A 27,836-nucleotide genomic window follows, 5' to 3' on the forward strand; every position below is an offset into this window, starting at 1 on the left:
GCCTCAGCATGGCCATCTCATCACGCCTTGCCCTGTGGGAGCAGAAGGAAAGTAACGGTCAGCGCTCGGGCTGCAGCCACATGGGCCAACTGGACCCTCCAAGGACAAGTCATGGCCCCGGTGGCCCAGGCTGCCCCCTCCCACCTGGGGCCACCTGGGGCCACCTGGGGCAGGGATCCTGACATTCAGAGCCTCCCTGGGGCATGTCCAGTGCCCCTTCGGTCTTCTGCCTCGGTTAGCCATGGCCTCTCCAACCCAGCCAGGCATTAGTGACCATGCCCTTGACTCCTCCCATGGCTGCCTGGTCTCCGTCTGTTCCGCAGTAGGTGGGGGGGAACAAGGGTGGACCAGCTGTCCAGTCTCCATCCTCATGGCAGCTCTGATGAGCATGAGGGTTGTGTGGGAGAAGTATGGGTGGGGAAGCGGGGGGTGAGGGGGCAGAGGCAGGGCTGTTGGCTGCCAGGTTTATGCCATGGGGATGGGTTTCTGAGGTCCCTGCCTTCTGTCACCATGGAGAGCTGGAAACGGGCCCTTCTTCCCAGTGATTCTGCTTTTCCCTTTTGTGTTTCTCATAAGATTCCATGAAAGGCTGCCTCTTTCTTTGATGCTTGTTATCTCCTCCTCACCTCATCCCACCCTGTGGACAGGGTGTAATGAATTGGAGGCTGGAGGGTGGGGTGGTCGAGAAGCTTCCTTCTGGCTGCCAATGCCCCTCTCAGACTGATCTGGGTGTAGTATAGAACAGTGCTGGAGGGAGTGGAGGTTGACACCTGCTGAGTGTGCCTTTCACTGTCAGGTTTCAGTCCACGTGAGCGTGGTGTAAACGTGAGCCCACTCCCCGTGTGTCTCTGGCTTCTCTCTTCCTAGGCAGAAGTCTGCCTTATCTCCTGGCCTCTGCTTTGTCTCCTGGCCTTTCCTGTCTCCTTTAGATTCCCTTTTATCAGCAGGGCTGCAGAGATCAAGTCTCCGCCACCCTCTTGAAGAGGACCTTGATAAGGAGCTTATTTTAAACCAGTGTGTAGCTCTGCTGCGAGAAGTGCTGGAGACTTTTGTCTTTTTTAAACTCACGAGCAGCCACTGTGATGCTGGTTAGAGACGCACCCCAGTCGGTCACAGCCAGGCCCCCGTCTCAGCCTCCAAGGTCTCTGTGGCGAGTCTCAGCCGCAATCCAAGTCCGGCTAGCTGGCTTAGACCACGTTTCTGGGGTAAAATGCAGGCTTTAAAGCCCAGTATTGGGGAGCCCCTGGCTGTCCAGATTCTGGCTTAAGGACCATCAAGAAGTCATGGCACTGGGTCAGCGGAGCGGGCTATAGCCATAGGGCTGGATCCTTATATAAACCATGGCTTCCCGCCCTTCCCTCTCTTACCATGCTCGGGCACAGAAAGTGATTAAAGTGATGAATTAATTGCTTAATCTATTAACTACAAGCTGAGATGGGACAGGGGAGTGTGGATGGTTCCCTGTGATCCATCCCCTTCTGGAAACCTGGAAAAGCTCCTTCTGAAACAGGTCTTCCCAGAGATGGGTCTGTCCCACACCAGGGAAGGGAACCAGTGGCCTTGTTCATGCAAATTCGTATTATGAGGAAACTGGGTCCAGGCAGAGATCGCACCAACTGGAGTAACCTCTGCAGCTCGTGCATTCCGTTCTCATGCGCTGTCTCGAGGCTTCCCAGAGCCTCGCCGGGCCTCTCCTGCTTTGCAGTGGCCTCTTGTACATGAGCTTGGTCGTGTATGTCCTCTTTGGGCGTCTCCCTGGCTCTGTCGCAGATTCTTTAAAGGGCGGCTTGCCTCCACTGGTTCATTCACTGAGCTTTCTCCTTCCTTGCTTCTGCAAAACAGATTCGGGAAGAGGACAGGAGCCCTCCACCATCCTCGCCCCCTCCCCTTTTCTCTGTCATCCCAGGGGGCTTCATTAGGCAACTGGTCCGGGAGACTGAGAAAGAGTCGAAGGAAGCAAGACGGAGGAAACAGGCAGTGCTTGCCTCCCCGGAACAAGAGGTAAGCGGCCCCACAGGAAGGGGACCAGGCGACTTTCAATACCTACCATTCTGGGAATGGTGGTCCGGTGGCTAGGACTCTGCACTCGCACTGCAGGGGGGCCTGGGTTCAATCCCTGGTCAGGGAGCAGGATCACATGTGCATGCTGCAACTAAAGATCCCACATGCTGCAATAAAGACCTGCCACAGCCTAAATAAATAATTTAAAAAATACCCACCATCCTGTCCTGTGAGCATCCTCTGAGTCACTTGCCAGCCTTTGTACCTGCAGTCCCCACTTCAGCTTGATCTGTTAAACTCCTACACCTCTGTCAAAACCCAACTCAAATGGTACATCTCTGGAAAGCTCTCCCATTGCCTTCCTTGAATTCCCACTCCACCCTCTATGCCTGTCTTAATTGTGGTCAGCATAGTAATTGGTGGCTCACGTGCCTTATTTGACTAGGCATTCCTTAAGAGCAACACCTCTCCCTCTCATTCGACTCTGTATCTTGAGCAGCTGTCATGGAACTTGACCCGTAGTGAACGCTCAGAAATTTTTGTTCACTGAGTGAATGCATGGTAACAGTTGATGTACGAGGGGATCATTTTGCCACTATTTCTGTAGAAAGGGAAACCTAAATATTAACTGAGGATGTATAGATAGTTTGCTTTCATTTAAGCAGAAAAGATGTTCCGGTGGTATTCTCTGATTATTGCTGTATTGGTTGTTAAAATTCTGAAAGCCTTCCACAGCAGGTGGTAAATGGCCATGGCCCCAAGTACTCCAAGTGCCCCCCAGCTGCCATGCTCACCTAGGCCCCTTTCCTGAGTCCCTCAGAGTGGCCACAGCCAATGATTAAAGGCTCACTGCTTGGCCCAGAAGGGACCTCAGGGCCCTGCTCCAGCTGGCGTCCCTTCTGACTGGTCGGTGTCCACTTACATGCTCTGAACAGCACTGCTGGCTGGAAGCAGTAGGTGGACGAGGTGCAGTCCCTGTGCTTTAAGGACCTGCAGATTGATCCCTGATGGTGGCCAGTGCTGCCTCCCTCCTGTCCCCCAGCTCTTCAGCCCGGGAACCCTGGCAGGATGATGAGGCTGGACACCAGGGAGGCAGGATGATGAGGCTGGACACCAGGGAGGCAGGATGATGAGGCTGGACACCAGGGAGGCAGGATGATGAGGCTGGACGCCAGGGAGGCAGGATGATGAGGCTGGACGCCAGGGAGGCAGGATGATGAGGCTGGACGCCAGGGAGGCAGGATGATGAGGCTGGACGCCAGGGAGGCAGGATGATGAGGCTGGACGCCAGGGAGGCAGGATGATGAGGCTGGACGCCAGGGAGGCAGGATGATGAGGCTGGACGCCAGGGAGGCAGGATGATGAGGCTGGACGCCAGGGAGGCAGGATGATGAGGCTGGACACCAGGGAGGCAGGATGATGAGGCTGGACACCAGGGAGGCAGGCTTGGGGTGCTTGTACCTTGGGCATATCACAGTGTTAGCAGAAAGGGTATCTCCTTGCGTCTCTGCTACGCCCTCTTGAGGGTAGGTGGGTGCTGCAGCGATTGGGCTGAGAGATCTGGTGGCCTCAGGGCCTGGAGTTGGCTTGAGCCCAGTGGCCACCCTGGCTTTGCCTCCCATGCCCCTTCAGCTGTTGTTTGCCTGGCTGGTCCCCCACGTGCCTGCACCTGTCCAGTCACAGTGACTCTGATGCATCAGCGAAGTCCTCTAGCAACTGAACGGCAGCAGCTGCTGAAACCCCGCTGCTGAGCCTTCGTGGGGGTGGTGACAGGGAGGGCAGGCTCTGTCCCCAGCCCTGGCTGACGCAGCTTAAGTGGGGGCCAAAGTCCACCCCCACAGACTGCTGTTAGGTCGTGATGCAGTGTTACCGTGTGCCGTTTATCACTCGACAAGATGTACTGTCTGCTCAGGGGCTCATTTGATACCCTGTACAGCAAGGGGGTGGATGGGATTATACCACTTAGCAGAGGTGGAGGCTGAGGTTCAGAGAGGTCAAGGCACTTGCTCAAGGTCATGAGGCCAGGTAGAGGCAGACCAGGGCCGGAGGCTGTGTGTCCTCTGCTCTGGCAAGCTGCCTGGGAAAGGGCCAGTCTGGGGAGTGAGGTGGCTGGTGTGGCAGCCACAGAGGCCTGGGGAGGAAAGGGTCCGAGGAGCCTGCAGGCTGCGCTGGCTTTGCTGCGCGCAAGTTGAGAAGCAGAGCTAAGCAGAGGACAGGGATAAGCTGTCCCTGCAGGGCATGGATGGAGACTCTGAGTATGATGGACAGGCCTCAGACGACAACAGGTGTCTGGACCATGGGCCAAGATGTTCCCAGGGCTGGAGCAGGGCAGCCTCGGGACATGCTCCTGCGAGGCAGCAAGCCCTTGCTGGGTCCTGCCAGTTTAATTTTCTTTCCCCGATCACTAAATAACTTTGGCCTCTCTTTCCTCGCCCCAACACAGCCATTTCATTGCAGCCTCATATAATCCTTGCAGGGAGCCATTAGAATCCATCACCATTTTGCAGGAGTGGAAAACGAGGCTCTGGGAGTGACTTGGTTTTCCTAAGGCCACCCAGCCAGTGAGGGATGGGGAGAGACTGGAATAACATAGGGGCAGAAAGAGATCCATATCGGATGTCAGGAGAATTGGGTTCTAGCTCTGGCCCCACCACTCTGTGTGTTCCAGGCCAAATCCCATCCCCTCTCTTGGCCTTAGTTTGTGCATCTGTAAAATGGCTGGGCTGTGAGTTTCCTCTCAGCCCCAGTGATTCTAGGTGCTCTTCTTCCCCCTTGTACTGAGAAGGCTGCAGGTGGGATCTGAGGGTTTTGGTGACTGAGAAAATCTGAAGGAAGAGAGTACACATAGTAGAGGGGAGGGAGGTTGGGATGGGTTGTCTTGCTTGGCCCACCCCTGTGTTACTGTCTCCTCTACGGGGGTTTGGTTAAAAATAAGGCACTGACTCACTGTTCAAAATGGTGTGGACAGTGGTGAGATTTGCCAGCTGCAGCCAATCCCCTTTCGAAGGCAGTGTCCTGCCTGGTCCCAGGAGGTCAGACTGAGCTGCCGGGCTCTGGCGTTCTCAGCCCCAGTTGCATGTTGCAGTCACCTGGGGGGCCACCACCCAGACCAGCTGCATCAGACTCTCTGGGAGTGGAGCCGAAGCGATAGAATTTTTTAAAGCTCCCAGGAGATTCCAGCGAGTCCCAGGAAGACAAGCAACGCTGTCAGTACTCAACAGTTAAGGGCACTGGCTTCAGACTCAGAGAGGCCTGAGTGACTTTCCATTCTGGGTTTGTCTCTTGGGCCCCCTACATCTCTGTGTTTGCTCCCTTATCTGTAGAATGGGGAGAAGTTCAGAACCTACTTCATTGGGTTCTTTATTAGGTTAAGAAGGATATTGCATTATGGCGATGGAGGGCCCATTGCAAGATCTATAAATGATAGCCATTATTATTATTATTATTATTATTGTCATTTTTACAAAGATGAAGATCGAGACTGTGCTCTGGAGGCATCCATCACCTAAAACAGGAGAGCAACACAAATCAGAGCTAGAACGGGAGGCAGCACGTGGTCATGGTGCAGATGGTGCACGACAGACAGGGCTCTGGGACTCTGGGTCTATGAGGCAGTTTCTGATTGAGGTCTTCAGGCACAGGTTTGTGGAGGAGGGGGCGTTTGAGCTGGGTATAGAAATACGAGTAGAATGTGGACGAGTGGAGAGGGCAAGGGCGTTCCGGGCAGCAAGCTCAACGTGAACAAAAGCGTGGAAGCTGGGAAGCGTCAGGTGTGGCAGGAGATGCCAGGCGTGGCTGAAGCATGGAGACGAGCAGGGACAGTGAGACCAGATGGAGGTGGGGGCTCCTCTTCAAGAACTTTGAATGGCAGGTGGCTGTGTTGAATGGCTTTCCTGGAGGCTCTGGGCAGCTTCCAGAATCTTTTGATGAGGTTTTAAATGACTGGCAGCAAATTGACAGGACATTAGCTCAGCGGCTGTGGCCGTGGCCCAGGTGAGAGAGAGTGGACCTGGGTTTGGGAAAGGAGACTCAGGTGTGAAGCTTTGTAGGTGGAATCAACGCAGTCCTGGGACTGTTCTGGATGCAAAAGGATGAGAACCCCAGATGCTCAGGCACAGGTGTGTGGGAGGCTGGTGTTAGCAGGGTCCAAAGTGGCAGAACCCAGACTAGGACAGATGGTGCAGCCAGGCATCAGGGTAGAACTCCCCCCGTGGTCTCCTTCTGCAGAGGCAGAGGCAAAGCTGGCTCTGTGAGCAGTTCAGGCCACAGCCAGGCTGGTTTAAGGATGGAGGGCAGGGCGGGGCCGACATCACAAGGCAGTAGAAAGACATGGGAGAGGAACAGGCAGTGGAGACCCCTGAGTGTCGGGTACCCAGATGTCTCGGCCAAGCAAAAGTGGAAGACCTCAGGGCAGATCCAGAGCCCTCACCTGGTGTGCAGGTGTGTTCTGGGGACCAGGATAGCGAAAGTAGCAGCAGATCACTTTGTTCAGTTCTCTGCAATTTCCACATCTCAACCTACAAAAAAGTCTGGATGGTCAGCTGGTATCTGCCTGCACTGAGGGAAAACCAAAGCTCAGAGAGGATAGGTGATGTCGTCCAAGGTCACCGAGCTGGAAAGCATCAGAGCCAAGACTAGAACAGGTCCTCCGATGACAGGCTCCATGTCCTTTCCCCATCCCTTCCTGGCCCAGCGGGAAGAATCAGGCATAAATAATAGTGAGAACAGTGACAACAGCACCAGTGACAGCAGCAGCAATAGCTCCTGTTACTGAGGACGTACCAGGTGCTGGGCTCAGCTTCCATATGCTACTGGGAAGCCTCACGCCCACCTGGTGAGGTAGGACATTATGCTTCTCATTTTATTGGTAAGGAAACTGACTCAGAGAGGGGAAGTTTTTTTGTGTGGTTTGTTTTGTTTTGGCTGTGCTGCACGGCATGTGGGATCTTAGTTCCCCGACCAGGGATTGAACCTGTGTCCCCAGCAGTGGAAGTGCGGAGTCTTAACCACTGGACCACCAGGGAAGTCCCGAGGGGAAGTAATTTATCTAAGGCCACACAGCTAGTGAGTGGCAGAGTTCGGAAGTGAATTTGGGTCTGTTGGGCTCCAAAGTCCACTCTCCTTTCATAATGTCACTTGGCCTTGAGGTTCTGAGCCAAAGCCTAGGGTGTAGGGTGCTGGGGTTTGGCCCATTGCCCGTACATGCCTGAGGGTCTTTGGATGAATTAATGGTTGGCTGAACAAATGAGTGAATGAATGAGTGAATGACAAAGCTGTCTGGTCAGCAAGCAGCTAAGTATGGTTGTGGTGTCTCTTCTAGACCCCAGAGATTTCCACCAGCCAACCCAACAGTGGCACCAAATCTGGAAGCCAGCACATCTCCCAGGACAACCAGTCGAGCTCTCCTCAGAGCTCAGACATTCTGGGCAAGAAGAGTGAGGGGGCCGGCACCATGGACCCGGAGCTGATGACCAGTATCAACGGCGAGAAGCCCCAGGAGTCGGGCCCCAGTGTGACACCAGCCAGAAAAAGCCTGCCCTTCAAGAGAGGGATAAGGGGGGGCGATGTGCTGCTGATGGTGGCCAAGCTGGACCCGGACTCAGCCAAGCCAGAGCAGAGGACCCAGCCCCGGGGCGGCCCCGCTTGCAAGACCCCAGCCCCAGACCCCGGAGGGGAAAAAGAGCGGGAGACCCCAGGGACTCCTTGTGGCCCCCAGGCCGGCACCCAGGATGCAGCTCTGAAGGCTGAGTTGACCCAGACTGGGGATCTTGGGAACCCAGGAACTGTGCTACTGACCAAAGGCGAGAAGGATCAAGGCACAATGGGGAAAGGGGGCGGGGCCCCCCAGACCAAAGGGACGAAAGGGGGTGAGCCCCAGGGCAGGGAGGGGCTGGGTGAGGGGTGGCAGCTGGAGGCAGCGGAGAAAGGGAGAGGGGACCCCCCCAAAAAGGGGGCAAAGTGGAATTTCTCTAAGGTTGCAGCAGGTGAAGGGAAGTGGGCTGGGGCCCAAGCCCAGGTGAGAAAGTGGGGAGGTTCCCTGGGCAGAAGGAGCAAGTGGGACGGTCCCCAGAGTAAGAAGGACAAAGAAGGTGTGCTCCTAAGTAAGGCGGACAAGACAGACGGACCTCAGACAGAGGTGGAGAAGCCGGGCACAGTGCAGGGGGATGTGGGGGAAGCTCCTGGAGTGATGGAGAAAGCAGGCGAGCCTCGGAGCATGGCTGGAAAGGCAGGTGAGCCCCAGGGGAAGACGAAACCGGTGGGACAACCTCAGAGCGAGTCTGGGGAGGCAGGTAAAGCCGGGAGTAAGACAGAGAAGGACTCTGAAGCCCCCAAGGAGGTGGATGCACGTGGAGAGACCCCAGTTACAGCTGGGAAGGAGGACCAGCCTGAGCGCAGAGGGCGGAAAGCAGAGGACGCCTGCGCTAGAGCCAGTGATGGGGCTGGGGCCCTGGAGGTGGAGCCGCAAGGACCCGGACAGCCTGCCCTGGAGAACCGTGTGGAAAGGCCTCAGAGTCAGGAGAGCCAAGAGGGGCCAGCCCTGCAGGAGGGGAGCAGAGGAGGCCAGAGCGGAGTCTCAGGCCAGGTGAGGGGGCTGCAGCCCCGGGGGCGGGGAGGGGCAGGCCAGAGGAGGAGGGGTGGGAAAGGCAGGGACAGGAGACGGACCGGGAGTGGAGGGCATGGCCAGCCTAGAGAAGGGAACAGGCACTCCCCCGACCACAAGCGGGGGTCTTGAGGACCCCGCAGCACCTGTCCCGGGGTGAGATTCTCCGCAGAGTGAGGGAACGTCCCAACCACACCTCTCGAGCCTGAGCTTGAAGTTTCACACAGCAGTTCTTCGTGCTGGGTAAACAGCAGGTGGCTCGAAGTGCAGATTCCCGGTCCCCGCCTTGGAGCTTACCATTCAGAAAGCTGGGGCGGGGCTGTGGCTTCTGCATTGAAACGAGCACCCTCACCGGCACCGGGAGATTCTGATTTCGCTGGTCCCAGACGCACTGTGAGAAGTGCCCACGTAAGGGGTCTGCCCCTCGCACGGGGGTTGGGGGAGGGCAGCGTCATCTTGGTCTAATTTATGCGATCTTTGCCCTCAGGCTCCTGAGGACAGATGGTATGAGGCGGAGAAAGTCTGGCTGGTTCAGAAGGATGGATTTACTCTTGGTAATTAGGGGTGTTAGCACATCCGGGGGCTAATCCTCTCCCTCTTACAGCCCCCCCCTGCTGCCAGGTCCTGAACACAGTCTGCGGAGTGAGGAGGGGGGAAGGGGGAAGGGGCAGCTGGGACTGGGATGGGGATATGTGGCTTTGGGGTGGGAATAGGCGGATGTCATTTCACCCTTGGCAACTGGTCTGTTTTCAAAGGCATTTGTTCCTTGGTGATTAATTAATTTAACTAATTCATTAAAGCAGCAAGCATTGTTTGGTTCCTACAGTGTTGCTCAAGGAACTTGGAGTCTAGTGCAAGTGGCCAAATGGATTTCATCTCAGTGGATTTCATTTCATTTCATCTTTTGCTGGTGATTTGGGGGCTAGTGACCAAACACTACGGAGAAGTTACTCTGAGTCCCATTCAGAACACGGCTGGGAAGAGTGATTGATTAGTGATGTCTGTCATGGGCCCTGGAAAGAAAAAAGGCAGCCTGTATGCCATTAGCTGCTGTCCCAGGTCTCTATATGCATTGGGTCAGTGCACCCAGCCATCTGGGTGCCTGGCATTGTGCCAGCTGATAAAAGCCCCAAATGAGTCAGACCCAGCCTCTCTCCTCCAAGAGTTTGGGGTCACAATTCAGAACCCTCCCTGTAAGTAGGCTCCAAGGGGCGGTGATGCTAGCCCATTTCTGACATGTCTCAGACCTCTCCAGCCCCTTGGCCTGGCTCAGCAGCTCAGAATCTTTTCATCTCCTCCCCACCTGCCCCCGTCTTCTACCCTCCCCTCCTTCCCTGCTCCTCTTTTTCTCTCCCCCCCCCGCCGCCCTCTCCTTCTCTCTCTCCCACTGGGTTGTCTACCAGCAACGGTGCTGAAGCCAGATGAGGGAACAGCCGACCTGCCGGCAGGAAGGGTACGACTGTGCATTGATGCGGACAAAAGCATCACTGAGGTGGACGAGGATCACGTCCATCGGGTGAGCCCCCTGCCCCCTCCCGGCCTGCTCTGTACCCTCCTTCCCCACCCCTGAGAGAGATTTCCTTGTGCTGGACTGCACATAATACTTCAGCTTGATGCCCTGGGGGGAATTATAGGGAAGATCACCATTGAAGCCATTACTCTGCTGGAGGTATATTGCTAAGGGCTCATTACTCTGTCCCATGGTGTCCCCTTTATGAGGACATGTTCAGAGATGTGTTTGTCAGGTCTTGGGACTGGGAGTTCTGCTTGATCTGAGAAAGTGATTGTTTTCCTTTTTATGGACATTGCAAATCATGCTACAAAGCATGCTTCCTTTTTCACCCTGGCTGCCAGGGAATTCAGAGCCGGATGAGCAGTTTGCCATTAACCATAGCATAGGTTCCCGTGGCCTACCTTTTGGGCATCAACCTTTTGTTTTTTTGGTTGTTTTGCATAATTTTTGCACTACACCATGAGTCTATCTGCGGATAAGTCGGAGTCTAGTGATAGAAGTAAAAGGTCCTATCCTGATCCTTTTCCACCCCTCACAGCCTACTAATTGAGAAGGAGTTTCCTCCAGGAGTTCCATGTGGGCCTCGTTCATCTTCTTCCCTCTTTGCTCCTTCTCTGCCCACCCCAGGGCCTCTAATCCCACCAGTGCTGGGAGTTTGCAGAAGGCCAGTGTCCTCAGAAGAAAAACTGACTCATGAAAGAGCTGAGGGTTGACCCAAACGCCAGAGCATTAGGCCCAAAAAACTCCCTGAAGCTGGAAAGAATGGTAGGAAGGTTTTTAGAGTGGATGCCCTAAGGAGAGCTGCAGTCATCCCTTGCTTCTAGAAGGGTTTGGGCATATTTCCAAGCGATCAGTGTATGATGGGCTATCAGAAATGGGGCGGTTAGGGCATTGGCCTCCAGCCTCAGTGTCACAGAGCACATGCAGAGCTACCTGACAAGACCCGGAAGAGGAGGAAACAGCAGAGGACACTTCCTCTAGAGCACCACCCGTCTTTCGTGTTTGAGAGACAGAAGGTGCTGGAGTCTTGCTGTGTCGTCCTGAGAGCATCCCCCCTCCCAGTGCCACGAGCACAGGGAGGAAGGACCGTGCGGGGAGGGGGGGGGGCTGCACAAAGAGCAAAGGAGAAGAGGTGCCCTTGTTTCATTTGTAGGGTTTCCTCACTCTCTCCAGAGTCCTTGTGTTCTGTTCTGGTCTTTGGCACAGAGCTCTCCAGGGACAGGGTCACCAGGGCTGTGTGTGTGTGTTTGGGGGGGCGCCCAGGAGGCCAGAGGACACTGTGTGATGGTTCACAGGCCAATCCGCCCGAGCTGGACCAGGCCGAGGACCTGGCCTCCCTGGTCAGTGTCAACGAGTCCAGTGTGCTGAACACGCTTCTGCACCGCCGCCGGGCTCGGCTGCTGCACACCTGCGCTGGGCCCGACCTGATCGTCCTTCAGCCCCAGGGGCCCACGGCGCCCTCTGCAGCCAAGGTGAGGGGGCACCATGGGGCCAGGGCTGGGGACTGCGCAGGAGGGGTGGGGTGGAGGGGTCCCTCTGCATCTCGGGAGAGCAGGGCAGCCAAAGCCCCCTGCAGACGTGTCTGTGGGCAGCATCCTGCAGACGTGGGTTCTGGGGTGCCGTGGGCACTGGGTAGCCTTGGGGACCACATGAGCCCCCCTCCTTAGAGGGGAAGGATGAGTAACTGATAGAAACAGCAACAGGAGTGTGAAAGACAGTAATAATAAGAGAGAACGTATTGACTATCAGCTGTGTACCAGGCACTGCTGCAAGCACCTTCGTGTGCATCTCCATCAATTCTCAGGCCCACCTGACAGGACAGGGACCACGACCAGCCCCGTTCCATGGACGAGAGGCTGGGCCAGCTGCCAGACGAGCTGGGGTGAAACCCACGCTGTCGGCCCCTCTGTGCTCTGAGCCCCATGCTGGACCCGCGGGAGTCCCAGACACCCATGTGAACGGGGAAACCAGAAGCCTCGGTTCCGCCTTTATTTACTTTTCCCTGTGGAGTGTAAAATGGCCCGTTTTTTGTTAAGACGACAGTCAAAGCAAAGAAAACCTGTCAGCGCCACCTCGTGGAGAGGTATGCAGCTACAGCCGAGTCATTTGCACCCCATGCCCTCCATTCACTCAGTGGCTCCTGATTGAGGTATCGATTGAGGGTCCCGTATGCCAGGCTTGGAGGGAGGAGCAGGGAAGAAGGTGGGCAGATAAATCTGCCTTCGTGGAGCTTTCATCCTCTTGGGGGAAGATGGGCCCAACGTGACAAAGAGAAACGTGTGGAGGAGACAGCAAGGTGGAGGTCAGGAGGAGCGGGGACGGGATGGGTTGAGCCAGGCCTCATGCGCGGTCATAGTGACTCCGCTTCTCCTCTGAGCATGACGGAGATTTTCAGCAGAGCAGTGATGTGGTCTGACGCTGTAAAAAGACCCTCCTGGCTGTTCAGTGGAGGTTAGATAGAGGCGGACAAAAGTGGAGGCAGGGAGACCCCCTGGAGGTCAAAAGTCTTATCCGTGCTCCATTCTGAGGGTTTGTTGGTGGGAAGGTTCAACACGCCGCAGGTACCTTGGGGAGATCAGGACACCTCTCTGGCCTGGGTGTTCTCATCTGTCAATGGAGGATGAAAAGCTGCACCTTACCCTTTGGCGTCCCGTGGGACAAAGCCATTCCTAGCCCCCGAATGATGCTAAGTCCATTAAGGAGGGGACAGTGGCCCTGCACCCCCTCCCCGGGGCTTCTCTTCTCCTGGACGCCCCCCCACCTTAGGTCGCCCTCCAGGCCCCTCCCCAGCCTGGCTGTTCTGGCCAGGGGCTTGGAAGGGCGACGCTGCACTCTCCCCTCCCTTGCCAGGCAGGCTGTGCTTCTGTTACTGCAGCCCAAGGCCCCGAGAGCCTGCTCTGGTTCCTTAGGGGCCCCTGGGAGGGGTGTCTGTCACAGGTCTGTCTGCAAGCCCACTTCTCACGACCGTGACCGTCCTGATTGCGGCGTCTGCTACACGGCCTGGGTCAGAGAGCCTAAAAGTGCGGGGATTGGGACCCACCCTGGTAGGAGGAACTTGAGTCCCGTGATCCCCCTGAGCCCTTGTAACCCTGAGGTGGGCGTGGGTCCCCCCAAGTCACGCTGCCTCCCACAGCCACAGCTGCCTTCTGTCTTTGGCTGAGTCTCCTCTAGTTCCTCAGATGGCCACCAGGTGGGAGCAGAGACCTGCGGTGAGGCTGGGACTGAGGCCACCTTGAAGATGGGCTAGGAGCGGTCCAGGCAGGGCTGGGGGCCTCTCAGTGGGGGTCTGGGCCGGCCGCGTGGCTGGGAGCTGGGTGCGCGCCTGGGGCTGGCCTCTTTTGGGGTGAGTGTGCTGTGACTGCGTGGGGTGTGGATGGGCACACCTGTGTGCAGCGGCCTCTGCAGCTGTTTGTTGGGTGTGTGTGCCCTTGAGTGTGCCCGTGTGCAAGTATGCAGGGGTAGCTGTGTGTGACCGCGGGGCCTGGGTCTGCAGAATCCTCCCTGTTCCCCTGTAGGCCTGAGAAGGCTGACGATTGGGGTAGCCTGGCCCTTGAACTTTACGTTTCCAAAGCGGGAGGTGGCTCCGAGGCTCAGACCTCAGGCCCCTCTGCCTGCTGTGTTCCCTCAGGCTGTGTCCCGCCAGTGTGGAGGCTTTGGGGTCCTGCTGAGCCTTTTGATTTGTGTCAGGATGGGGACTCATTGCTGTTCCTGGGGGTCTCGGGGTAGGAAAGGCCAACAGTGCACTGGGGGTGCTCCTTAGCCCAGGCTGGGGGTTCGGGGAGGGGAGGGCTGCCACACCGGAGTTTGTGCCCCTGGTCCTGCCAAGCCACTGGGAGGGCGGACGTTAGCCCACTTGTCACCCACTTAGCATCCTGGGCTTCCAAGGTCCTCCTCCAGCCAGGCCCGTTTCCCTGCTCCCTTTGGTGCCTTTCCACTGCCCTCGCTACCTCCACCGCCCTCTTCCGTTCTCCCTGAAAACCACGCTAAGCAGACAGTTGTCAAGGTCACAGTGACCTCCATGCTGCCAAGCCCAGTGGACAATTCTCTGGTCTCCTCTGACTTGACCCTCAGCAGCACTTCAGGGGCTGGTCCTGCCCTCCTCCTGCCATCACTCCCTTCCTTAGCTCCGGGATTCCGCTCTCCTGGTTTTCCTTCTGTCCCGCTGGCCCTCCCTCTCAGCCTCCTTTGCTGGTCCCTGATCGCTCCAAGTCAGGGTGCCCCGTCCCTACACCTCTTCTCCCTCCCTCTTTAAACGCCCACTTCCTTGGTGATCTCATCCAAGCTCATGGCTTTAAAATGACTCCCGTTCAGTATAATTTAATTAGTTGGTTTTTTATCATCTGTCTTCTCCCAAATGAAAGCAAGCTCTACAGGCAGGGCTTTTTTGTCTTAAGTCAGGTTTATTAAGGTATAATTTACATACAGTTAATGTCGCTTTTTTTTTTTTTTTTTTTTTTTTTTTTGCCGTACACGGGCCTCTCACCGCTGTGGCCTCTCCCGTTGCGGAGCACAGGCTCCGGACGCGCGGGCTCAGCGGCCATGGCTCATGGGCCCAGCCGCTCCGCGGCATGTGGGATCTTCCCAGACCGGGGCACGAACCCGTGTCCCTTGCATCGGCAGGCGGACTCTCAACCACTGCGCCACCAGGGAAGCCCAATGTCACTTTTTTTAGTGTTCACTTCTGTAAGTTTTTGACAAACACGTATAGTTGTGAAACTGTCTCCGTCATCAATTACAGGATAGTTCCCATCACCCTCAAAAGTTCTCCATACCCTTGTGGCCAACCCCTCCCCCATGTCCCGCCCTTGGCAGCCACTAATCTGTTCCTTTGTCCCTTTTCCCTAGTTTTGCCTTTTCTGAAAAGTCATATAAATGGAATTGTACAGCGTGTAACCTTTGGGATCGGCTTCTTCCACGTATCACAATGCACAGCGCATTTGAGAGTCACCCTATTGTTGCAGCTGTGAGCCGTTAGCTCTTTTATTCTATTGTATTTTATCGCACAGCTTTGTTTATCTGTTCAGAGGGGGACCAGTTGTCCTGGTTTCCGTGGGAGGGAATGGTTTTTCTGGGACAAGGGACTTCCGGTGTTAAAACCGGGGTGGTTGGTTATCTTAGTTCTTTAGTTGAGGGACATTTGGGTTGTTTCTAGTTTGTTGATGATTCTGAATACATACTCAATGTAACCAGTGACAGAGAGGGTTTTTTGGTGAACACAAATGTTCATTTCTCTTGGGTAAATAGCTAGGAGTGGGATTGCTCAGTTGTGTGACGAGTGCACGTATCACTGTAAAAGAGGCTGCCAAGCTCTTCTCCAGAGTGGCTGTGTTGTGTAGCATTGGGGGAGAATTCCACTTGCTCTGCATCTTAACCAGAACTTGGTAGGGTGTCAAAAGAATTCAAAACAGGTTTTTTAGCCATCTTAATAGGTGTATAATAATATCTCCTCACGGTTGGCAGAGACTTCCTTTATTCGTCTTGAGTAGTGTTGTGTCCCCAGTGCCTGGAATAGTGCCTGCTACGTAGTAGACACTCAATGAATATATTTTTTTTCCTGAGTGAATGAATGTACGGGTGGATGAATGAATGAAGTCAAAGGGGCTTCCGGTATCTAAATCTGCTACAGCAAATACATAGCGCACGTACTGCCAGTTCCCCCATGCCCTGTTCTGTTTCCATGGCAGACGTCACTCATCAGTTGAGCCATTTTATCCACCTGCTTCATTTCAGACAGGTACGATCCAGTCCTTTGTGTAGCAAGTGAGATGAGCCCCATGAGCTAATGCAGCTCTAGTTCAAGCCTCTCATTGGCGAAAGAAGAGGCCAGGCTCAGAGCAGGGTCCGAGGCTGCCCAAGAGCTCCCAGCGAGCCTGTGGCAGGACTAGATCTCCAGGCTGGGCTCTCCCCAGAGAAATGCACGACGTCTCTGACAAGGCTGGAGTAGGATGGGAGGCATGGACGTGGATCTGGGCTTGAGGCCGGGTTGGAGCTCTGCGGAGTGCTCCCTGGGCCCCAGCTGGGTGGGAAAGCTGATGCCGGCGATCTTCCTGCAGGTGCCCAGGAGCTGCCAGGATGGCCTACCCACCCACGTTGTCTCCCTGGCCCAGCGGGCGTACTGGGCTCTGCTGAGCCAGCAGAGGGACCAGAGCATCGTGGCCCTGGGCCGCAGCGGTGCTGGCAAGACCACCTGCTGCGAGCAGGTCCTGGAGCACCTGGTGGGGATGGCAGGCAGTGTGGATGGCAGGGTCTCAGGTACAGTGGTCTCCAGGTGACGTGCAGCTGGGACGTGGCGGGGGCAGTGGCGTGGGGGAAGGGAAGGGAGAGTCGGAGGGGGTGCTGGGCAGCTCTTTCTTATATCCGCTCAGCTAGCGTTCCCTGAGCGCCTGTGTGCAGACCCTGTGCTGGCTTCTGGGCAGGGCCACCCCTAGTCTGTTGGGTACTTTTGTGTGAATTAGAAACAGCTACTCCTTGCCTAAGACACTCACTGCCATATGTGGAAAAGTCATCGCACGTCGACATTGTTAGAACCAAACGCTTGGCCGCCACGTTCTGAGCCATCATCCTAATAAGCATACAGGCCTATGGCCGTCTGATAGAAATGCTGTGCCCTTAGGTGTGGCGTCCTCGTGCAGCGCACAGCCCACTGGACTGTGTGGAGGACCCGATAAGTAAAAAAACAAAGGCAAGGAGGCGCTGACGGCCGGAAGGGAGACTCGGCTGCACATCTGTGCCGGACTCCAACGCTCTGCACCGCTTGCTGGCCGAGCGGGGGAGGGGAGGGGCGGAGGGCGCGCAGGGGAGGGGCTGGGGGCCTCCCTCGAGGAAATGCTGTCTGGGCTGGGCATTAAAGAAAGAGTGTCAACATTGTAAATCAACTACACTTCAGTAAAAAAGAGTGTCGATGATGATAGTTACAATATTGATGGTGATCGTGGTAAATGCTTGTGCCAGGCTCTGTTCCAAGCAGGTCAACTTACTTATTATTTAAAACATCCCTATAAGTTAGACATTATTATTATTTGAATTTTATAGATGAGGCTATTAAAACGCAGGGAGGTTAACCAGCTTGCCCAAGGCCACACAGCTCATACATCCTAGCACAGAGATTCAAACACAGACAGTTTGGCTCCAGAGCTGTTACCCCTGGGCCAGTGTTCTCAATGTATTGTTGCCCCTCTGAGGAGCCTTTTTAATTGTTCTTTCTCCTAATCGTCTCCCACCATGAAAATTTAATGCCATAGGTTCACACTGTTTATGCAGTGTGTGTGTGTGTATGTGTGTATATATATACAGACACAGACAGACATATATCTGTGCCCTATTCTATACATAAGAAAGGAAAACTGCCCCCATCCTCAAGAAACAGTTTCTGCCCTCTTGGGGGCAGTATTCCCCCTGCTGGGAATATATGGCCCAGGCAGTATTGCTTTTCTAATAATAACAAACATAATAATAACACCACCACATTTGGAGCATGTTCTGAGCACTTTACATTATTAAATCTTTTAGTCTTTGTTGCAACCACGTAAGGTAGGTAAGTACTATTATTACCCCCATCTTATAGATGGGGTTTCTGAGGCACAGGGAGGTTAATTAATTCACTACAAATCAGGTGACTAACAACGGGGAGAGGCCATATTCAAGCTTGTTTAACCATTGTACTATCCTGCTTCTCCACTGGGGTTATTCCAATGCTTTACTGATCACCTGTTCTGCACCTGGCCCAGGTTAGAGCCCTGTTAGGAACTGGGGATACAGCAGGGAGAGACACCAGTCTTGGCCCTCCCAGAATGTAGTTCTGCTGAAAGTGTGTGTTGGGGGAGTGGAAGTCAGGCTAGGCTGTATCCAGGTGCCTAGCACATAGTGGGTGCTCGTGTGTGGGGACTGCAGGGCTTTTTGAGCCTGCTGTGATGGAGTGTTCCCTGAGAGCAGGTCCAGGAATGTTAATACCCTGCCCTCCTCCTAGAGTCCACCAGGCCCAGGAGGCCCTAGGGCAGCCCTTATCACTCAGATCGTACCAATCCTAGGTGTGTGTATCTCCCCTTCTGGGCTCACTCTTGCTCCCCCCGTGCCCCTACTTGCAGCACAGGGCCAGCCCAGCAGTGGAAGAGGTGTGGCTTAGAGCTGAGTTGGGGGAGTGGAGGGGGCCCCGCTGGGGCCTGGGGCCGGCTTGGGGTCCTGTGAGAGGGGAGGATGGCAGCACCCGGGCCACGGCTGATGCCCTGTCCGTGCCCCACCAGTGGAGAAGATTCGAGCCACCTTCACTGTCCTCCGGGCCTTTGGCTCTGTGTCCACCGGCCATAGCCGCTGTGCCACCCGGTTCTCCATGGTGATGTCACTGGACTTCAACGCCACAGGCCGAGTCACGGCCGCCCAGCTCCAGGTGAGGCTTCTGGGTGGGAGGGAGAGGGGGTTCTAAGGGGCTGCAGTAGCCTCAGCCCCACTCAGCAGGGCCCACGCCTCCAGCTGGAACCCTGGAATATCTAAATGGTCATCGCTCCCCAGGCCAAAGCCAGCTCCTCCCCACTTCGCTCAGTGCCCAGGCATCTCATCCCCAAGCATGCCGGCTCGTCTGTGCCTCAGAGTATCACAGGGGTGAAATATTCATGAGTAGATACATAATTCAGTCGCTCATTAGCTGGGTCTTAAAAGCGTAAGCCGAAATTAAACAGACGCTCGCTGGCCTGCTGCGGCAGCCCGTGTGTGACAGGCACATGGCCTGTTCGTTCCTCTCTCTGAAATCACCTGGCCCCTCCCCTCCCCGCCACCCCCCCTCCCGCCGCAAACATTCTGTTTGAACAGAAAATAGGATTAGGTTATTAGAAGGGTTGTTTGTATGTGGAGCTGGGAGAATATCCAGACTCGCTGGTGCCCGATAAATCCCTTTCTGTCCCGGCCCTGGAAGTCTACCGTGCATCACCATGTGCGTCAAGTTATTAAGGGCTTCGGTTGCACACGAGTGTGTTGGAGGGCGGCTGTGGGCTAATTGTTAGTACCCTTGGATTTCTTCATTGGAATGAGCCTGTTGTATGCGTTGATTCCCTGCCTGGACTCTGAATCAGTGAGACAAAGGCCTGGCATGTTTTGATTTGGAGGTGTCCAGCCAAGTTGGGGCCTTAGGTGCTGCCTTGAAGAGTGGGCCTGGGGGTTGGTGGGGGTGTGCAGGCAGCCTAGCGCGGCCTCGTGCTCACCGGGTGCCTGTCCTCTCCCCTGGCAGACGATGCTGTTGGAGAAGAGCCACGTGGCCCGGCAGCTGGAAGGGGAAGGCAATTTCGAGGTTTTCTCCCAGATGCTAGCCGGATTGGACCTGGATCTCAGGTGAGCGACTGGGCTGAGCAGGGACGGCCGAGGGCAGTGAGACAGAGGGCCCCCGCTCTCCAAGGCCCCAGCCCTACCTCTGCCTAGAGCTGAGAGGTAGTAGAGCCCCGTGGTTAGGAATCTGGCCTCTGATTCCAGCTGCCTGGTACCGCTCCTGGGCTGGGTGAACCTGGCCAGGTGTCACCTGCTCTGAACCTCCGTGGGAATAGTCCCTTGACTGACCTTACGGGATTAAGTGAGATAATTCACATATGGTTCTTTATACACGCTGGGGGGGGGGTGGAGGCTGTCTGCTGTGACGGTGACATTTCGGTACAGGTTCTGACAGCAGCGTGGGAGGTGGGCAAGGAACAGCAGACCCCAAATCTTCCAGAAGCTCCTAAACTCTGTGAGAGCCTTGGGTGCACCTGAGGTAGCTCAGGGCGAGGAGGCAGCAGGTGGAACAGCAGAGAAGCCAGAAGACTCATCTGGGAGGGCCTTCTGGGGGAGGTGGCCCAGGGAGTCATCTCTGCCCCTCGCTGACTCCTGGGAATTCTTGGACATGTGGCTCCCTGTCTCTGAGCCTTGGTTTCGTCATCTGTCGAATGAATGAGTAAGGTTCTATCTAGTGAAGCTCCAGGGAGTGCTCACCCCAGGCGAGGGGGGATAATTTTCAGTTTCCCTCTGCGTCCCCCATCATTTGTCTCCTGCCTTCCACCCCCATCTGAAGGGCAGACCCAACCTGTCCTGAGCCTCCTGGCTAAGGCCAGAGGGGCACCTTACCCTTTGGAGAGAGGGCAGATTAGAGAGGAAACTCCCAGTTTTCAGAGCAGGGTAACAGGAGTAAGGAAGCTTTTGGAAGGCCTTCACTTAAGAAGGGCCCAGTGAGGGCAGCAAGTGAGGAATATTCGGGAGGTAGGGCCAGGGCCTGAGGCAGACGCTGGGGCCGCCTGGGGCGCTGTGTGGAGCCCCATGCCATGGTGACCACCTGCCCTCCAGGCCACTGGGGTGGGTGGGTCCTCCCTTACTTCTGGTCCGTTCTCTGTTTCCAGGACAGAACTGTACCTGCACCAGCTGGCAGACAGCAGCTCCTTCGGCATGGGCGTGTGGCCTAAGGTAAAGAGGAGGTCCTTCTGGGTGTGAGTGAGTGTCTGTGTCCCCGTGGCCAAGATGGGAGGGTCCCCTGTGTGGCTTGTCCCTCTGCCACTGGGGTGAGTAGTTGGCAAGGGCTGGTCATGTGGGGGAGGCAGGGTTGCCTTTATGGGGCCTGGGCTTGTCAGGGAAATGAGTCTTGTGCGAATAAAGGGAACCAGGAGGTGGTTTGTGTAGAGGTAAGGGCGCGGTCTCCGGGACAGGCTGTCTGGGTTCTAACCCCGGCTCTGACACTTGCTAGATATGAGACCTCAGGCATGGACCCTAGCCTCTCTGAATGTCTGTGTTCTCTTTGGTAAAATAACAATAGTAGCGGCATCTGCCTCATGGACCTGTTGTCAGGATTAAATGAGATGATGTGCAGAAAGCAGCTAGCACTGGGCTTGGATTACATCAGTCAGTGGCACTTTTCTTAGGAAATATTGTTGATGATTAATGTGGCTTCCTGGAAGATGGGCCCTGTGAGTAGGGCCTTGAGAGGTGGTATTCAGTTGTTTAAAAAAGCACATTGTTCACTTGTTTATTCTTTTATTTATTTTTTTATATTTTAAAAATTGTTTTGAGTCACCCACCCCCACCCCCACTCCTACCATCACCCTCTGTGCCAGGCCTGTGCTGAGTGTTGGGATTATGGTCCTCATCCCTGAATTTTCACCCTATCAAGAGAGAAAGACTTGGGAATTAATGCAATCATGTGGGATAAGAGAAATGCCAGAGTTTGTACAACATTCTGTACACCAGAGAATAGATGAAAGCTACTTGGCCTCAGTCAGGGAAGGCTTCTTAGCCAAGGGGACATCTGACCTGGGTTTTGAAGGATGAGTAGGAGTTTACCAGGCAGAGGGGAGTGAATCATTTCTACTCTGAAGCACTTTTCCAAACATACATGTCGGGGAAACAAATGGTGCTGGAATAATTTGGTATCGTCATGCAAAAAAAAAGAATTTCAGTCCACAAATTCTCACCATGTACAAAAATTGACCAAATAAAAGGGATCATAGACCTTAATGTAAAACTTAAAATCATAAAATTTCTAGAAGAAGATAGGAGGAAAATTTCTGTAACTTTGGATCGGGCAAAGGCTTCATAGATATGACCCCAAAAGCACAGTCCATGAGAGAACAAATTGATGAATTGCACTTTGTTGAAATTAAGAACTTCTGCTCTTTGAGTGTCACTATTAATATGAAAATACAAGCCACAGACCGGGAGAAAATACTTGCAAATCACATATCTGATAATGTCTTTGAATCCAGAATTTATAAATGACTTTCAGAACTCATAAATAACCCAACAAAAAAGATGGACAAAAGATTTCAACATAGACTTCCCCAAAGAAGGTACTTAGATGGCATGTGAAAGTATATTAAACCTCCTTAGTCATTAAAGAAATTGAAACTCGAACCACGATGAAATACTACTACACAATTACTGGAGTGTCTACACTTGAAAAGATTGATCATACCAATGCTGGTGAGAATGTGGGGTAACTGGAACTCTCATACCCTGCTGATGGGAGTGGAAAATAGTGCACCATGTTGGAAAACGGTCTCTTACAAAGTTAAACATACACCTCCCATGTGGCACGCTAGTCTACTCCTAGGTATTTATGCAGGAGAATGGAAGTGTACATCCGTGCAAAATTTATTTTACATGAAAGTTCATTAGCAGTTTTATGTGTAAGAGCCCAAACCTAGAAACTACCCAGAATGTCTATTAACAGGTGAATGGATGAATTCATTGTAGAAAACCATAAAGGTAGTATACTACTCAGTAATAACGATGAACTGCTGATAAACCCAAGAACATGATGGCTTTCAAAATAATTGTGCTGAGTGAAAAATCTCAGATGAAAGAGTACAACCATATAACCCCGTGTACTTGAAACTCTAGAAAATGCAAATGAATCCGCTGTGACAGCAGACAGGTCAGTGGTTGCCCAGGGTTTTGGTTGCGGGAGGAGGGGAGAGAGGATCATGAAAGGGAACTTTTGCAGGTGATGGATGTGTCCATTGTCTTGAGTGCTGACGCTTTCACGGGTGTATATGTCAGAGCTTATCACAGTGTACTTGTTAAAGATGAGTGGTTCATTTTTGCCAATACACCTCAGTAAGGCTGTCTCACTCTCTCTCTCTCTCTCTCTCTGCTGGGTACTATCCACAGAGTTGCTGATTAAGTAGGTCTGGGCTAGGGCCTGAGAATCTGATTTCTCACAAGTCCCCAGGTGATGCTGAGGCTGTGGGTCCAGGGACCCCGCTTTGAGAACCACTGTTGGTGAGTCTGTTTCGACAGTGAGTGGAGTGGGATGAAGTGAGGTGAGCGGCTCCCCCGGCTTCACCTGCCTGACACCCCCCTCCACCGGGGGGACTTGCAGTATGTTCTTCTCTCATGCCTCTTCTCCCCCTGGTTTCTGGCCGCTAGGAGCCCAGACTGGCCCCAGGACGGCAGGGGGTGCGAGGCTATCCCAGTGCTGGGTTTTCTTTAATGAGCTTGGGCCCCATGTATCCGTTTGAATCAGCAAGAGCATTGTTGTTCGTTTTCTTGGTTTTGAGGAGGAGAAGGGCTCCAGCCAGGCCCTCGTGAGCATCTCAGCCTGACATGTTTGTTCACAGTTTGCATACAGGAATGGGGCACAGTGTGGACCCAATCAGGGAGGTGTTTGAAGTGGCTTTCTTTTTTTGTGTGTTTCTGGGGGCTGTTTTTTAGACCAGTTGGTCTGTGGGAACTGGTAGGTATTTCTTTGTTCTCACCCTGCTACCTGGCAGGTATGGAGAGTGTCTTCTTTGTTCTCTAAGAGCAAAAATACAAGCTGGAAATTCGTCAGTCTTTGATACAAGCCTGGGCTAGTTTTCTGGGATTGGGCCATCAGGTACTGGCTCAGTGAAGGAATTTGGTGGTCAGGAAATCACCCAAGAATGAGAGTTGCTAAGTACAAGACCCCGAAGTCGCCAGAGTCAGGAAATAAAAATATGGGATACCTAGACCATATTCATCTTGTAACTGATCTAACAGCACGGTGACTGTAGTTAATAATACCGGACGTACTGTACATTTGAAATATCCTGGGAGAGGAGAACTTACGTGTTCTTACCACACACCAAGAAACGGTAACTATGTGAGGTGGTGGGTGTATTAGTTAACTTCATTGCGGTAATAATTTTACATCGTTTATGTGTATCAAATCTTCACATTGCACACCTAAAAATATACAATTTTTATTTGTCAATTATAATTCAGTAAAGCTGGAAAAAATACATGATGCCCGGTTAAATTCGAGTTTCACATAAACATCAAATATTTTTTTTTTTTACTTAAGTGTGTCCCAAATATTATACGGGCAGGCCTGGAGGGTTGAAGTTGTATCAGAGAGGGCTACCTGGAGGAGGTGAGTACAAGCTGGTCTTGGACTGTGAGAGAAGTTAGGCAGGTGCAGTGAGGCCAGCCTTCCTGCTGCACCGAGCTCCTGATGCAGGGGCAACGCCAGGGGAGAGCCAGCAGTGCAGTGGTTGCAGAGCACAGGGTGAGGGTGTGGGCCCGGGGGGCTGTCAGCTGGAGCAGGGCCAGGTTGTGGGGAAGCCGGCCCTTGGGGTGCTGTTGGCCCTCCGTGGCCGCCTTCGCTCGCTGATGGCCAGCTTCCCCTCCTGGTCCCTGCGCTGCGTCCTCCCTGCCTGCCACATTTCAGCTTTTACTTACTTATTTATTTATAAAATTTAGTTATTTTATTTTTGGCTGCATTGGGTCTTCATTGCAGTGCGCGGGCTTCTTACTGTGGTGGCTTCTCTTGTTGCGGAGCACGGGCTCTAGAGTGCAGGCTCAGCAGTTGTGGCGCACGGGCTTAGTTGCTCTGCAGCAGGTGGGATCTTCCCTTCCCGGACCAGGGCTCGAACCTGTGTCCCCCGCGTTGGCAGGCGGATTCTTAACCACTGCGCCACCAGGGAAACCCCACTTTTCAGCTTTAAATGGAACTTATTTGAGATCTGTTAGGACACCAGGACACATTTGAAATCACAAAGCTTTCATATTATTTTCTTCTTTATAATTTATTTTTCCTCAACCTAGACTGATGTTCTAAAAAAGTACCAGCAGCAGTGGTAATAATAATAATAATAATCCTCGCCTCCCAGCAGTTTGCTTCTGGCTGGCAGCAGCCAGGCTTTGGCCCGAGGTGCATTTATTTTTTATGACCCAGGCATCAACTGTGGAGGAATGGGCTCCAGACAGAAGGATGGGGGATCAGGCACTCCAGCCAGGGGCTCTGCCAGGAGCTTTCTCTTACTTAATTCTCCTAAGGACCCTTTGACAGAAGGGATTATTATCACATCTGTTGGTTGGGAGGAGTAATCAGGCTCAGAGAGGTGAAACTACTTGCTTAAGGGCACACAGCTTTTAAGTGGCAGAAGCAGGGAATCCAGGTTGGCCTGACTCCACATGGTCTCTCTTGTTCGTCCCTCGCTGTCATCTCAGGTCTGTGCCCTGGCTGAAGACCGCGTGCTCTGGGATGTGCCCCAGTGTGCACCCTTGGGTCACTTCTTCTCTCTCAGCTTCAGTTTTTCCCCCTGTGGAATGGGTGGAGCAACATCCTGATCCTCGGTCTGCTCCTAGGGTGGGTGCTCAGTAGAGAATCTGGCGTATAGTGACTCTGTCCCTCCCCACCTGGGCGGCCTTGGGCAAGTGCCTTAGCCTCTCTGAGCCTCAATCAATTTCTCCTCTGACAATTGGAGAGACTCACAGCTGCCTTACAAGGTAAGAGCACCTAGTGCAGCATTGTAGGTGCTCAGTTAACCCTTCTCTTCTCCCTCCTTAAATGGACTTGCAGTGCCCGGAGAGAACGTGGACCCGTCAGTGTTGAGGTAAAGGGAGCCCCTGGCTATGGCTGGACACCTGTCCTGCCCTCCCCGTGGTCTCCGTCAAGTTCACCCACCTGTGCAGGCACCCACGTTTCTTTTGCAAATGAATAGAGTCAGTGTTCTGCATTTCCCTCCCAGATCCGGCTCCAGATCCAGGGGCTGGAACCGTGGGAATCCTTCCAGCCCTGGGTTGGTTGGTTGTAGAGACACAGGGGAGCCCACCCTGGCTCTGGAGGAGGGGGTGTGGTTTACATCCCCGTGAAGCAGAGTGCGACCCCTGGCCCGAACTGTGCTTATAGCAAGGGGCAGAACTCCAGGGGCTGGTTCCCTCGGCCAGGGAGGCCCCCGGTGCCGCGCCCTCCACCAGAGGGCAGCGCCCAGCTGCAGACCGTGGCTTTCTGCGGCCCTGCACCCTGTGAGAGAGACCTGCACGTGCCCCCTCAGGGGACTTGGCACCTAACACACCATGTCTTCCAGCCCCGCGCCCTTCTGCTAGGAGACCCTGCCTGCCTGCCTGCCCAGCGCCCGCTTCTCCTGCTCGTGCTGGTGGCTTCATACAGTGCTTCTTCCCAGAAGTCGCCTCCTTACCCCTCCCCAGGCCCAGCACTCACCCTGTGCTGTCAGTGTCTGCACATCTGTCCCCCTTATTGGACTGGGAGCCCCTCAAGGACGGGCCACGCCTGATTCACTTGCCAGGGACTGCTGTGCAGCAGCAGGGAAGGTGTCCCTGGAAGGCCTGACAGCCTGGGCAAAGGCATGGGGTCGAGCCCAGCATTAACTGAGTGCCACTGTGTGCTGGGCGCTGTGCTGGTGCTTTACACACTTCAACTCATTTAATCCTCACGGTGGCCTGGGAGGAGGTTTGGCTGTTATTTTCATTCTACAGTCGTGGAAACTGAGCCTCCAGCGCAAGGGCAAGAGATTTGTGCAGTCACACCGCAGGGACGCAGAGCCGGGAGAACACGCAGTTCCGTCTGCCTCCAAATCCAAACCTGGCCCCTCTCTGCATTGTCGGGATCTCCTGCGTGCTCTAAGTGCAGCCCAGCTGAATGTGGAGAGCACATTTTGGATTTTAGTTTTTGCACTAAATCACCTGCCATCTTGGGGTAACCTTGAGTCTTTAATTGCATCAGACGAAGCCTGGGCATCTTCTGAGTCAGCTGTTACTTTTTCACTTCTTTTTTTCAATTCAGTTGAGACATACAGTCAGATGTTTATGAAAGCACTAATTTTAAGTGTACAACTCAGTGATGATTATATTCTTACATGCACCTGCGACCCCACACCAGCTCAACATCTAGAACATTCCTCGTTCCAGTAAAGGCTCCCTTGAGTTCCCACCCCATCAGAGGCATCCCTCCCACCTGAGTTATCATCCGAACTTCTCTTCCCATAGGGTGGTTTTGCCCACATCTGGACTTCATGTAACCAGAATCCACAGTGCATGTTCTTTTGTGCATGGCTCCTTTGTCTCACGTGGAATCTGTGGGGTTCATACACGTGCTTGCATGATCAGTGACGTGATCTTTTTCATTGCTGCGTGGTACCCCATCACTGTGCCCTGGCTGGACCACCCACTGTTTATCCGTTCTCTTCTTGGTAGACATTTTGGCCGTGAGTTGATTTATCCCACTGATCTGATTTCTGTTTTCGTGATTTTGAGGCAGGGACTGGCTTTTGTCAGGACATTATGCAGAGGTGTCTGGCTCCCTAGAACTTTAGGGAACTGTAAACATCCTCGTGATTCTGATTGCTTTAGATCAGAAGCGTATATATTCATCCCTCCGTGTCTTCTGTTGCAGCAGAGATTGGGGGAGGTGGGGAGGAGAGAGAAAGAAGCAAAGAAGCTTTAGTGGAAGTTTTCTAATCCTCCTGTTCGTATGAGCGAAGTGGCAGATGATGGAGTCTGCCTGTAATTTAAAGTCAAATGCTCCTGGCTGACAGTGGGAGCCATAATAAACGTGTTGCCACTGTCCTTTTGGTGTCCTTTCTCTGCTACTTTGAAATCTCATAAATAACCAAGAGCATGTTGGTAAGATGCCTTCCTCTCCTCCGTTTGCTCCAGCGGAGCAGCTGCAGTTGCTAGGTTGAGCTCCTCGTTGCTAGGGTTTTTGTGGTCCTGTGGTGCCCCAGAAATACGATGGATCAGTGGAACATGCTTTTGCTATTAATTGAAATGTTTCCACAGCGAATCTCTCAATGTCACTGCGTGCTTTGACAGTGTCCCAATAGGTCAATGATCCTTGCAGGTTTCTTTCGCAGTTAGAAGAAGTGGCTTGAGTGGAGGGGACAAGTGGCCTGGACGGGGAGTCAGAAAGCCTGATTCTAATCCTGTATCTGATACTAACTTGCCGTGTGACCTTGGGCAAGCGTTGTCCCCACTCTAAGCATTGGACTCCATAAAATTCAAGGACCTTCCAGCTTT

At 53.8% G+C, this 27,836-nt stretch overlaps 1 protein-coding gene across 1 annotated transcript in view; it reads left to right on the forward strand.

Annotated features, from left to right (window-relative positions):
* Positions 1-241: 241 nt before the first annotated feature.
* MYO18B (myosin XVIIIB) overlaps positions 242-27,836 on the forward strand; it is a 221,368-nt gene continuing 193,773 nt past the window's right edge. The window contains exons 1-10 of the mRNA XM_060029302.1: positions 242-322; positions 1,843-2,001; positions 7,322-8,584; positions 9,090-9,156; positions 10,006-10,118; positions 11,411-11,587; positions 16,169-16,367; positions 18,356-18,498; positions 19,333-19,433; positions 20,465-20,528. Coding sequence (XP_059885285.1) covers positions 242-322; positions 1,843-2,001; positions 7,322-8,584; positions 9,090-9,156; positions 10,006-10,118; positions 11,411-11,587; positions 16,169-16,367; positions 18,356-18,498; positions 19,333-19,433; positions 20,465-20,528 — 2,367 coding nt within the window. The remainder of the gene's footprint in view (positions 323-1,842; positions 2,002-7,321; positions 8,585-9,089; positions 9,157-10,005; positions 10,119-11,410; positions 11,588-16,168; positions 16,368-18,355; positions 18,499-19,332; positions 19,434-20,464; positions 20,529-27,836) is intronic.

Source organism: Delphinus delphis, chromosome 13 (assembly GCF_949987515.2).
Source record: "Delphinus delphis chromosome 13, mDelDel1.2, whole genome shotgun sequence".
Lineage (NCBI taxonomy): Eukaryota > Metazoa > Chordata > Mammalia > Artiodactyla > Delphinidae > Delphinus > Delphinus delphis.